The 13702-nt window shown below is 38.2% G+C and overlaps 2 protein-coding genes across 3 annotated transcripts; one reads left to right on the top strand and one right to left on the bottom strand.

The window, feature by feature from the left end:
• Window positions 1–985: 985 nt before the first annotated feature.
• On the bottom strand, window positions 986–7097 carry LOC131786281 (nitric oxide-associated protein 1). Its single transcript, XM_059103315.2, has 7 exons — window positions 5946–7097; window positions 4764–4991; window positions 3879–4010; window positions 3613–3657; window positions 2966–3082; window positions 2460–2697; window positions 986–1678 (listed from the first exon to the last, which is right to left on the bottom strand). The coding sequence occupies exons 1-7, from the start codon at window positions 7083–7085 to the stop codon at window positions 1353–1355; spliced, it is 2226 nt and encodes a 741-aa protein (XP_058959298.2). The 5' UTR covers window positions 7086–7097; the 3' UTR covers window positions 986–1352.
• A 103-nt stretch (window positions 7098–7200) lies between these two features.
• LOC131786317 (ciliary microtubule inner protein 2B-like) lies at window positions 7201–12843 on the top strand. 2 transcript variants are annotated; one of them, XM_059103360.2, is made up of 7 exons: window positions 7201–7601; window positions 9202–9277; window positions 9749–9872; window positions 11017–11238; window positions 11460–11637; window positions 11712–11806; window positions 12134–12843. In XM_059103360.2, exons 3-7 carry the CDS (start codon window positions 9755–9757, stop codon window positions 12244–12246), a joined length of 726 nt encoding a protein of 241 aa, XP_058959343.1. In that variant the 5' UTR covers window positions 7201–7601; window positions 9202–9277; window positions 9749–9754; the 3' UTR covers window positions 12247–12843. The 2 variants fall into 2 exon arrangements, with proteins under 2 accessions (XP_058959343.1, XP_058959341.1); XM_059103358.2 differs by lacking the exon at window positions 7201–7601 and adding an exon at window positions 7676–8463.
• Window positions 12844–13702: the final 859 nt, after the last annotated feature.

Here is a 13702-nt window from a genome sequence, read left to right on the forward strand (position 1 = left end):
ACTTCTGAGCCATCTTTCAGCGAAAGTGAATTCTTTACCTTTAGCATTAAAAGATAAAACACGTGTTCCACCGGAAAGACCTGACAGTTCCGGTTCAAATTACCCACCCCACCCAGGAAAGGTTCAAACTCCTCACCCTATGGTCGAGGACGACGGTCACATGACCTGTGAGTGAGCTGCCCTAGGAGAAATGTTGAAGTTCGGTTGATTAGCAAATTGAAGTTAATTTGGTTCGGACTAACTGCAATCAGCCGTTCCTTTCCGGGAAGGTGTAACTGTTTACTAGGTCGGCCCGCCGACTCATGCACTGCCTCACTATCACGCGCCTCATCGCAGGTTAAGCTAAATCTTTACATTTTCCCAGTACCACTGACTCGTTAGGTCCTACTAGGTCCTCATCCAAGTTTCCTCTTCATTTGCCCCGTCACCTGTGTCGTCTGCAACAGCGATGTCATTTCCCTGAGAGGCCTACCCACGTTTTTTTATTACCACCACATTGGGTCTTCTTCGTCTGAACGCATTATCGGTTTGGAAACTTTTATCTCATGATAATTTTAAATTTTTATGCTCATTGACACTCTCTGTACATGTGCTTACTATTCACACTCTCCAGTTAAATCACGTTTTTTGTAATTCCCTTGTTAAGCTCTCTTGAATGCTTACGATAAGACAAGAGAGATACCGAATGAAATGACGTCTATATCCTTTTCCGAGGAAAATTTTTGGGCGTACATTTTCATCAACCTGCCCATCTTTCTTCCCCTCCCCCTCCCCTCCCCCCTCCCTCTTACCACTACTCTCACGATTTGATTACAACTTTGGTATGTTCAGTTACTTTGACGCATTAAGCCGACTGAGGAGTTTCTTCAGCTCCCCTCTCGTGTCTTTCTGACATATTGTTCCTTCCTTATCTTTAGAGTAAGGACTTCGTAATATGCATCGGTCGAAGAGGATAGTACAAGTGATAAAAGCTGCCTCTTAAAACTCAACATTTCAAAAAAGAATTTACTTGTACTCTTAACTGCAATATACATATGTATCTGCACACGCGATTCACAATCAGGCGCCGGGCTCACACCCGAAGCGTCGGCTCTTCAAAGTAATTACCGCGGGTAAAAAAATGGAGACGAGTCACCTCGAAATATTGTCAAGATAATTAACATCAAAATATCAAGCAAGCGCAGATACACCATGAGTTCCATTTGAAACACTTAACTCTGACGCTTTTGAAGTCGGTGTATCTATGAGTATCAGTGAAATTAGTTATTAGACCTTAACAACAGGAGATACCTTAAAATCAAAATAGTTGAGTACCCAAAGTTTTAATATAATTTAGGTTATCAATACGAGGTTTACTCAGTCAGTTTCTTTAGTTCCTCCTCCTCTTCTTCGGCCTCTTCTAACTTACTCCTAGGAAGAGGAAGCCACGATGCTCCTGGTATGTATGGAGGATCGCTAACAGCGCTCCCCTCCAGTAAGTTGTATTCCTTCTCTCTCTTTCGCCTTTCAACTTTAAATAGAAGTCTCTGTTCTTTTCTTTTACTTGTAATCTCCTTGACCCACTGAGATTCTGCAGGTATCAGCCCCCGTGCTTTGGTTATAAACTGAGGGTTCCTTCTCCGCGTGGCTTCGTATCGGTCAGGACAGATGTGCCCTTGATAACTGACTCCACGCTTACCTTAAAAATTGACACCATGTAAACTATAAAAGATGTCTTAATCGTGTATTTACTGAAACTCTGGGTGCACATTTGTAAGTGCATTCGAGATACTACGATCCTGAGTCTCATGAAGAACTGGCCAGAGATCAATATCGACTCCGCTGAAAGTTCTCGAATAAAGAAGTCATTGCAACATTCCAAGAGCGAGTCAAAGTAATAAGCAAAGAATAATTTGATTCTAAAACTCCTTTGCATTGTCTTAGACACCTGCAAATCCCTCCAATCGGTGAAAACTGTCAACTGGAGGAAAAGGACTCTGCTACATCCTCGTTAAGCAAATCACAAGACCGAGTAACGTAATAGAGTAATTGAGTGTCTAAAGTAAGCCGGGATCGCTTTGGTTCTGTTTTACTTTGAGCGTGATAGTTCTAAAAAAATTCGCACCATACTCTAAACCAATCAGATGCCAAACGAAAACCAATTGTGACTTGGTCGCCCACATTTTCCCGCGCTTTTGGTAGTTTGCTTGTTATTAGTTATTACGTTGACTCCTTATTGGCTGATGATGACGTAAACCTCTGTTTTAATTGGCTGTTGTGATTACGTTGGTTTTGGTTCCAAATGTAAGAAAACTATAGACGACATTGAAAATACTAAAAAAGTAAAATCACGTGTCAAACGACTTTCGATGAAAATGGAAGGAGATACATGTAAGTGCCATTCATTTGCCATCATAATTCCTCTTTAAGCATTCGGAAGAAACATAATTTTCCCCTTTTCCAACTTGTTAAATACTTACCTCGTGCGTTAACACTAGTTGGTAGCAAAGGCGGCTGTCGGACATGAAGTCCAACTGCATTAGGAGTATGAGCTTTCAGCGTCACTAACGAATCATTGCCTGCTGTTACAGCCACCCAACCAACATTGGACAGAACCACATCAGCAGCACTCGTGTCCCAGCCTATTCCCTTAATGGTGAATTCTTGTGATCCAAGCGGGGGAAACGTTTCCATGCGCTCTTTACCACCAACTGGTATCTGTAAAGAACACAGACATAAAAAAGAGACGGAATGAGCGGTTCGGATATAGTGATTAAGATTCTTATGGCGTGAATAACAGCGTATTCAACAAATCTACTGCTAACATAGGTACCTAGCCGGCATAAAAACGTTCTCACCAATAGCTGAACTGTTAAGCTATCTCAAAGTTGATGATTTGGTAAATTCTCATTACTACTTTACTCCCCTATGTCATGTTATAATATGGAGAACAACTTGTCTCACTACCTTTTCTAAAGAATCTTACCCCAAGTAATTCAGTTCCAGCGTGTTTGTCGTACACTTCAACAGCACGTTCCTCACTGCAGATATGGACTGGTAAATTAGGAGAAGCGACCACAGTAAAGTAAATAGACTCGATTGCCTGAAACAGTGTAATGCAAAATACATAGTAAGCGGGACAGAACATGACATTAAACAATTCAAAACCATTTCAAAAAGTCTATATTTTAGCTTGTCCTTACTATTATTAACCGACTGTTATTAACTTTAGCTGAAAAAACTTGTATATTATACCGAGTCAACAACTGAATGACAATTAGGAATTTACTCGTTTTTCTTGACATACGTCAGTAATTTGAAGCTGCTACGCGTGAAATCGTTGCTCAAACCTTCTAGTTACGCTGGAGAGATATTGTTATAAATATACTCCCTAAAAGTACAAATCTCAAACGCATTTAGGAAGGGGTACTAAGAATTTTGGAAAGTTTCCAGATAACGTTATTGGAGAGTACATGATAAAACTCCCAATACATCTAATAAGTCCATTTTTTTCATAACCACACAAGAAATCCAATACTTCATGGAAAAGAGTCCAAAATATTCAGCAGACCTTTTTTTCATATTACAGTGCTAAACATGATAACACCAGAAACATGTAATTATGCAACAAACCTTTGGAATGGCATCCCATTCACCATTTTGACTCTGTCTTTTTATCTAAATAATAAATAATTACATCAAATCATCGAAGCACTCCCAAAAAACAACAACAACGACAATGCAATTTCACATATCTATGTAAAATGTTACTTTTTTTGGCAGTTGAGATAAATAAATTTTCTTCAAACTGCATCATTTTGAGATATTTTATTTCCTCTGCAGGGACTAATATAACCATGGAACCTCAAATTACAAAAGATTTTCACATCAAACTACACCTCAAGATAGTCCACTCTGGCCAGGCCACCAAGCAGTAAGGAAAAGCCCGGTTTAAGAATGAAGGTCCTAGGCACAAACCACAGTTTTGGATTCAAGCGTCTTAGCTCTTCCATGGTCAAGAGATTTGTGATCTGTCAAAATGAGATTTAGAAAGTATGAAATGGTAGAGTTTTTCACCAAGGAAACCAATTTAAACAAATTATCATGCTGTAGTTGTTTATTTGCAATATGAATGATTTTAGTAGAAGTATTTTGCAATCTGTCCACTGTTATCTTCTGTGAGACATTCTGAACAGACGGAGGCCAACTTCCTACTGACCAATCACAATAAGGTTCAGGGTATGTGAACAAACCTTTCCCTTTCAATCCCAAGATCTATACAGAAATTCCTCTTACTGTCTTCCATTAATTGTTAATAATATTGGTTCAGAGAATTTGGTGTTCAATCAAGTAATACTCTTAGAGTTGATATTTTTCCTAGTCTACTTGTCTGCCTCACACATGCATTGAATTTATATTGCACAGAGCAATTGCCTCCCAGGAGAAAAAAGGATGAAATCACAACTTAATTATCATTTTTGTTTGCAGTTTTCTCTTCTAACTCCTCATTGGCTTTCTCCTTGGAACACAATAACACTCCATAAATATTTCTGATGCTCAAAGTTATCTGAATTTCATGATAACCTAAGTGGGATATAAACTTTGTATTTAAAAAAATATATCTATTACCTAGAAAACAGAAAATTAATAAAAGAATTAGATATTTTCATTGCCTAAAAACATTATATTAAATTTGATCTAACTATATTCATGATATTTCCATGACATAAAAGCAAAGCATGAAACTTCCACTTATAAAATAAAATGGAACAACTCATTTGTACCTGGTTTTCACTGATAACTCCTGGTGTGTCATACAGCCATCTCTGGTTCCTGTTTGGTTGATACATCACAAAACTTGGCTTAAAAGTTTGAAGCCCTGTTTGTGAAGGAACTATTGCTGTTGAACTTCCCTTTCCAATAGAACTTTTCTTCTTTTTATCTCGGTAGCTTGTTTCTTCTTTAGATATGATCTCATCATCAATTTGATATTCTATATCATCAGGCTTTTGCTGAAGAGGATGAAAAGAGAAGAAAAAGTCAAAGCCAAAGGCAAAAGAGTTCCCAGGCAATTATGTGGAGAGATGAAGTGGTCTCATGGTAGTGTTACAAAATTTGATTTTGAACTTGACTGTCCAACTTTGAGAACAGTTAGAAGTCCCTGCATTGTGAGCTTAAGTGAGGCACTTGACTCTGAGGAGTGGCTCTCCATTCAAAGTAACTAATGGGAACCACTATTTTTGGGGAATTAACTTATCAAATGCTGTGACAGTTTGCATTGTCTAACGCAAACAGTAGCTATCTACATGTAAAGCACACAAGAAGACTTATCAACAACCTTAAACTCTTAACTAACATGTCACTCATTATAAGAGCCAACAGCAAAGGTGACATTATCTAAAGGACTAACAAAATATCCTAAAAAACACAGGATGATGGAGTATTCTAAAACACCAAATGATGTCACTTGTGTTACATGTAAATTAAATTAATTAAATAGAGAACAAAAAGTTCTGTTATAAATACTACAATGGGACAAACCTAAATGGTTACATTAGTGAATAGAAGGTGTGTAAATATTTGGGGAAACAAAAAAAAGGCCAATATAGAGTAGATTGCCAGCTTTAGATGCACTATCTGTTGCCTTAGGAATTAGCTTCATCAGTCATCTAAAATATAGTGCCTCTGAAAGTCACAATCTACCTTGTATAGCCTCTTCAGTATATTATTGATATAATTAGTAGAACTAATTGGATCAATAATATGATTCATTTATCAACCAGTCTGGTTCACCTCCCTACTGAATAGAGAAGATCAACTTGCTGCTTTCTAATTGGCAAACTACATAATTCTTATCAACTTTCCTTATGCTAAAATTCCTATTAATCTTTAGAATGCTGGAAATTATCCTAAATCAGAAAGTGTTTTTCCTTTACCTCAAATTGTCATGTCTGAGAAACACTCACCTCATAAACACCTTCATGCAATCTTCTCAACAACTTCCCTAACATCATGTGACCAATAGGAAACCTTATCATCCTTTGTGTGGTGCATGGCCATAAACTAACTGTAGCCCTCTGTAATAAGTCAGCATTCTTATGAACACTAAATAAATCCAACAACAGGTTAAATAGTGACGTTTTTCCAGCATTGCTACAGCCAATAAGATAAATGTCTCCCTTGTCATCCCAGTGTTCGCTGATTTTTCTCACAAGTTGTGTTATACCATAACCAGTTTTGGCACTGATCAGGCACATACTCTTAATGTTGGCACCTTCCAAGCCATGAGCTTGGCACATTTTAAAGAGCACTTCTTTCAAATGTCGTTCTTGTTTTCCAGTATGTGTTCCTTCCACTGGAAGCATGTCAGCTTTGTTGCCAACAATAATGATCCTTTTTGCTTCACCCACAGTTTGAAGAAGATTCGGAAAAAGACTTCCAGGAAGATCCATCATGTCTACAACATAGAGAATCAATCCTTTTCTTCTTTCTATGTGTCCCACGTACTCCATTACCTCGCTTGAGGTTTTTGTGATGGGAAAAGGTTCATTATAATGTTTCAAGTTGAAACACTTCTGACAAACCAAAGTTCTGGCAAGCCACTCAGAGACTGGACCTTTTTCACCTGTAATTGGATTCTTTGAAGGCATAACGTAGCCTCCCTGTGAAGGATCTTCGCTTTGGAAAGCAGATCCGCAACCAAGACACTTAGGAATCGGTTGCTCAAACTCATAGACATGGGTACCACTCTCAACTTCTGAAGATTCGGGCTCTGCGAGTGAAGGTTCGTCGTTGAAAACTGTATTGATGTCGACACCTGTTGGCGTTATTCCACTGACCCTTTTAGCACTTTCTGGACTTTTTCCATCTAAATTGCCATCTTCCTCAAAAAGTAGAGACGACGCTCTGAAAGATCTTCGAAATAAGTTCAGCTTGTTCCAGCATTGGACATTACCACGTAGCTGTGATGTCACAACTTTGGAGAAGTGTTTTTTCCTTGCAAGTTTGTTAAATTTAAGTCTATTTACTCTCCAAAAGAGTCCCCTTAACCCTGAATAATGAATCATTGACATGATATTTTGCTTCGCTCGTGCGATCAGAAGCATGTCACCACACTACGTCTGCCATCTTAGAATAAGGTACATCCGCTGTCATACCGCAGGCGGTTAGTTTCCCAGTCCCAAATCCTACCCGATCCACTTATGGTAAGTCTCTTTGAGTATACTGGAAAATTGCAGAGTAAAGTAACACTCCCAAAATTCTATAGGAATATGCATTTTAACTACCAAAGCTAAGTATTGCCTGCTAACTTAAGGTTGAAAATATTGTTGTTTTTTTTTATCTCGCTCTAGGATTTCTCAAGTTCTTGGTTCGAATTGCTGTCGAGTTGATCAAATGTCTAGTCGATAAATTATAACTTTTCCAGCCAGTTTCTATGAGAACGGAAGGGAAACGACAAACGTTCCAAACGTATATAAAATTCATTTAAAATCATCACATTTTTTTGTAATATTGTGGAAAACAATCTTATACGTAGTCCATGTTTTGAGGAAATTTTTCGTCACAGTCGTCCGCGATCAATTAACTCATCGAATATACCTTGAGAGGTCAGAAATGAGATGGTAAGTTTAAAGAGAAACAGTGGTGCTGCGTCGGTGGGTTATTGCGAAACGGTTTCGTTTTATGAACCGCTGTGTTAATTATGGAAATTGGTCACCGCAAAGATGGTTTCGTTTTTTCGTTTCGGGTTCAAATTTTATCTTAATGATCAGGTATTTTTCTTCTTTTTAACATCTCTTTTATCCACAATTAACTAACAAAATTCAAACCAAAATGCTCACAAAATTTATTTGAATTACTTTTAAAATTTTGTTTGTTTACTTTCTCACTGCTGAAGTTGACCCCACAAAGCGCTGGCCGTGCGCTTAAACTCAAAGCGAGAAATACTGAGTTCTCGCTATCCTCCCGAAAATCTACAGAGGACGAGAAAGACTGCCCCATTGTCCTGAATCACACTTGAGATGTTCTTTCTAACAATAAGTACAGTTTACAAGCTTTAAAAGCCATGCATTCTGAACAAACGCGCAAGATGTTCCACCTTCATTGTAAAATTGGCGTGTCGTGGATCTGTCAAATTAACATAAACGCTGCTTGGTAATCCCAACAGCTGTCGCATATAACACTTAACCAGTAACCTTAGACGGTAAGTGACACCTTTTGTGCATAGTTTACCCATTAACAGTGCCTAAAGCAATCTAATTGGCGGAGAGCGCGACTGTCTTTGTTTAAGGTGCTTTAGCAGTAAATTACGTATTCAGCGGTAATGTCTACCTCAACGGGAGATTGTGTACCTTGACAACGAACCAAAGCCAAAAAGTTTGCTCAGCAGTTCAACAGAATCTACTGATTGCAGTCGAAGTTTAAAGCGTTAAAAATGGGCTTCACAGAATTAACCAACCCTCATAAAGCCAGCAATTTGCCAGGGTTTGTAAAGTTGTTTAGTTGCCGATTTTATCCCAGTTTGATGTTAGCATCTGCCTTCAAGTGGATCATTAGCTTGTGACACAATTGAATGGTAGTTTGTATTTAAATAGAAAGTACAACAAGTTGAGCTTGAGAAAACAGTTATAAAAGATAATCAATATGTACGCCGAGAAACAAGAAGTTTTTGCGCGATAAATTTTGAAGAAGAGTGACGATCACGGAAATTTGAGACTTTTACATAGGGAAATTTAGTTATGTGTGCCAATTATTAAAGTCACTGAGATCTTTACGGGAAAATTTAAGTTTGTTTTTAAGTCACGAAGTTCCCGTGAAGAAAAGGAGGAGATAGGAAAATAAACAAAATGGAAATAGGTCCTCCAAAGAACCGATCTAATCGTCGTATTAAAATACATAAAAGAGAAAACGACTTAAAGAGATTCCAAAATGGGACCTTTCTTGCTGAAATGAGAAAAATAACAAAGTTTGCTTTGAGAGCGAGATTTTTGCAGAAATGGTTAGTTTTTGCAAGAAATATGTTGAAACGTTTGCGCCAAATTTTCGATGAAACAATATTTTCTACCGAAGGCGATCTAGATAGATCATATCGAGAGTTTCCTGATCCTCAGCGAGGCTATTATGCATTTATGTTTCACACTGAGTGGGCTAGCGGGCTGCTACAAGAATAGTTTCGCAAGAAATTGATGTGAGTATGCATGTTTATGCCTTATTTATCCGCAGATACCGCGGTTACTGTCCTCAGCTGAAATACGAATGCGGCCATACATATGGAATCGCTACTGATAAACTCACAACAGTAAGTTGATACAATGAAGGATTCTTTATTTAGTTCATTCAACCGAGTTCATCTGAACAAATCGGCTGGAATAATTGCTTTGAATGTATCATGATGGTTATCACTTCAAAAGAATTATCGATTTTTCAATAATCTTTTAAAAGCATTCGTGTGCCTGGAAACGCTTTCAAGTTTCGAGTGAATACAGTGATACGTTTTGAAAAAACTTGTTCTATGAAAATGGGTTTAATATTGTGCATGCAGTTACACCAAAACACTTACTCTCTGAAGGTGTTATGAAATTCCAGATGAAGTTCTTTGACCTCCATCAAAGGTGCCAAGATTATTTCAATTAGAAAAAGACTATATATACAAACACGTTGTTACTGTAATGTCAAGTTCAAATTCATTCATTTACTGCCATCGTGGCCCTTTTGTTGTTAAAATGTTCGACCAATTCTTTAAACTTATTTTTTGTTAACGTCACCTCAGAGGCACATGCGAAACGAGAAGCTTGTCCCGATGACTCTACCAGATCCGAGAGAGAGACAACCTTTTCTGCCCCAACCGAATGGAGATAACAAACTCACGGCTGCCATGGTTCCCTACTACACAGGTTGAGTATTCATTACAATAGAAATAAAAAAAAACATTTCTTTGCACACCCACAACTTCATATGAATCCAGAAAGATGCTTTTGTCTACTAGTTCCGCTCCATTGTTAGGGCATTATTTAGTAAACTGGTATTCAAAAGGCATTGCTGCTCACTAAGCATGTTGTATTGGCTTCGCCAATCGGTTTGCCACTATTGGTGGCTTACAGTGAGAATTAGACTCACTGCTCCGCCGGCGCACGGTCATTCTGTTTGATCCAGCTTTCATTTGGCAGTCTTAGTAAACGATCGATTTTAGTTTTAGCTGCCTCAAGAGTATCATGAGACATGGTATACCGTAAATATATCATAAGAATCATGTGTACTCTTCACTAACTCGGTGATTTTGAACTTGTTCTGACACCTTTCACAAACATAAATCTTAATCAAACTCATGTCACGTACCGCCCGACGTCTTTTTTCACGCACTTGTCATTTGTGTGTCATAGCTATGTAAATAAGTCTTATCGATGTTGTTATATGGGTTTAAAATTTCTCTCAAAGCTGAAGGGTTGACATTAAAAGCCTTATTTTGAATAAAAAATAGCTTCATAACACTGACATCTTGACGCAGCCATTCACAAATGATCGTTATCGATCGTGCGCGTATTCTAAGCAAGAAGGAAAAGAAATTAGAGCAGTGAGTCGGGAATGCAGAATTTGCCCGACAACATGAAGAATGACATTATGACCAACGTCCATGTTTTCGATATCAGAATCGGGAACAATCGGGCACGACCGAGATCTTTCGGAAGCTTTCCTGCAAGTGTTTTGACCTTGAGGCTTGGCTGGATTAGCAAAAGTGATTCCCGCAAAGAAGTCCATTGAAACGCCTATTTAATGCTGCAAAATGAAATTTTCACGATGAAATCTTTAATTCAAGAACATTGTCACTAAGTCTCAAATTTAAAATCATTCATGTACCGGACAGCATCCTTAAAATACACATATTCAAGTACATCAATATTCAAGGCACATCTTTAAATTGTTTGAATGAAAGAATAAGAGTAGTCATGCACGAAAACTCATCCTTGCTGAATTTTAATATTGCGAAATAGGGCCTTATGAATTATTTGACTAAAAATGACTGAATGCTTCTGGTTTCAGGTTACGTTCCTACGATGCGATTCTTGTACGGTTCTCGCTACAGAGAAGCAACAGAGCAGGCTGTCAGCGATTTCATGAAGAAGGACAAAACTCACAGAGCAGAACAAGATGATCTGAAAAAAACTGTCTACAGTCATCCGAAACTAAAACCTGTACCAACTTACAGAGAACCTACAAATTACCCCGATCTAACGCCTAAATACGCTAAAGGATACTTTCCCAGTAAGTGAAGCACCTTATGCAACAATATCCACTGGCGATTGGCAAATCACTAGTAACTCGGTGAAATCTAAAAGCCTCTTTGTTATTGGTTGATAAAAGTGTATTCAATAATCAGCAAAAATGCCTCGCTGTTCTTTAGTGTCTTAAAGACAAAGGCGACAGTAAAATCATTTTACAGCTACCCTGATAGCAACTAATCAAGGGTATCTCTTTTCTTGAAGGTGAACATCGTGAATTCTGCGAGGCACCTTTACCAGGCTACACGGGTTATGTACCACGGAGGAGAGAGCATGACCTGGGAACTAGGTATGCCACCTGGACCAAAGGCGGATTCACGGACTCTCTTGAAATGCGTATGAAACAGGAAGGCTTAGCTACCCAAGCCATTGACGTAACCAGGTAAACAAAACAAATCACAAAAGGCTCGATTCGCATTCTTGACGCTTATCAATAACTAACGCTTATCCCTTTAGGATGCCAGTTGCAACAGTGAAGCCGCTGATCGCAGAGCACGGAACGCTGTACAGGGAAATGGGAATGAAACCAAAATACACAGGATACATACCACGTAAGTCGACACTCTCCCCTTAACTTATTTCACTGAGCGTCATAAGTGATACAAGATTACTTCGTTTTGGCTTTACTGCCATCTGTGATCGATAAAAAAATAACCTCGAACCACTTTCTGAGAAAATCTGAGGTTGATTTCTCATCAGCCACTTGTGGTAATTTCCTGTCTCCTGATTAGCTGCAGTGATCTCTTTGACACCCACCCGAAGTGTTACCTTTCTACTATGTTTTAGGTTTCTGTTTTCTTTCCTCTTGCTTGCATCAGCACTTGACTGACTGCTTACTTGTTTACATTCTCTCATTCCTCCCTCTTTTCACTTCACAGAGCGGCGTTTCAGATTCGGCAACACATATGGTGACACAACTCGGTCATTACCTGTCTGTTTTGACACATTTGGATATTCAACTGCCAAATACCTGACAACACCCGTCATGTGAGGGGCCTTGGCATACTTTCGCGAAAAAAACCTGTCTCTTCAAGTGTTAGAGAGGAAATTTCGCTACATAAGTTTTACTAGGATCACCTTGGTTGAAAATTTTTCGTTGTTCTTAACTTCTTTTAGTAAATATTGCAAAATTTAGGTTTAAACTAAACGAATTACGAAGAAAAATGTCATCAAGTCTAAGTTGAGGTATAAGAACGAGCATCAAGTAAGTTACAGCAGATCCCAATTCCCTCAATTTATTCCAAAACGAGGAAACAACAAATGCCTGCTTTGCCATTTGAGAATCGACCTTGCTTCGTTTTGTACTTATTCTCAAAACGATCAATCCTCCTGAAAAAGAAAATATGTTCTGTTTCTTAAACTTGTGGCGTTCCTTGATCCTATCAGTGCTTTGGTTCTAAACCTTAGGTGATGGGTGAATCAATTTTTTTATGTGTTGATAAATATTCAGGTGAGGAGCATAATAGTTCAGTATGTATAGTTTGCCAACCTAAATTAACCTGTTAACTTAATTTATTGAGAGTGATTTCATTATCTAACAGTGAGATAAACCCCGAGCGTTCTAATAGATATATTTTTTTCACAAGCATTAAATCCCAATTGTAATATTGATAGTCATAATAAAGTGTTATACTTTGTCTCACGATTTAGTCCTTTTTGACGTGGATTGCGATGTATCGAATTTAATCTGCGAATCTATTTCGGGCGAAGTCAAAAAGGTTGACTGGTTTCGCATCATTTTGTCGTTGTTGGTGTTTTTTTTTATTAGAGGTTAATGCGTCGATCAATCCGAAGCTTCAACATCCCTCCCAGGCAACCACCCAGACATTTAAACCACAGCAGTCGAGCTCTTTGAAGACCCGGATTTAAAAGAAAATAATTCAAAACACGAATAATAGAATCGCAGTTTGCATTACACATTATGGATCGACGCAAACATAATTCGGAATACGAAGAATCGAATACAGAAGCAAGCAACAAAACAAAAACGACGTATTAGCGAACATAATTGAACACAATTCGTAACATTAAAAACACCAGAGAAAACATTAAAAACCGTATTGGCAAACAACAAAACTAAATTCCAAACTTAATTTTGGCGGTAATCACCCCTCATACTTGAGCACAGATACCTGAGGTATCGACATCATGTCAGCTGACTTTCTACACCCCATGGCCAGCAAAAGGCAACGACCCTGTGCTGGGGTGCAAGTGATTTCACAACTTTTACGGCTGATATCGTTATATGGGACTAAGCATCGACATTGTTTTCTTCCAAACGCTTCAAGCTGGTACAATTAAAAGTAATGGAAATTTTGATTAAAAAGGGTTAGATAAAGACAATTTGAGAAATACAAGTGGATCACACCGAAAATTCGAATTCTTGTAAAGCGTTAAATTCGTGTATTTAAAACAAAAACACTAATGGATTGTTTACAATGCTTTAT

Source organism: Pocillopora verrucosa, chromosome 1 (assembly GCF_036669915.1).
Source record: "Pocillopora verrucosa isolate sample1 chromosome 1, ASM3666991v2, whole genome shotgun sequence".
In the NCBI taxonomy this organism is placed as follows: Eukaryota; Metazoa; Cnidaria; class Anthozoa; order Scleractinia; family Pocilloporidae; genus Pocillopora; species Pocillopora verrucosa.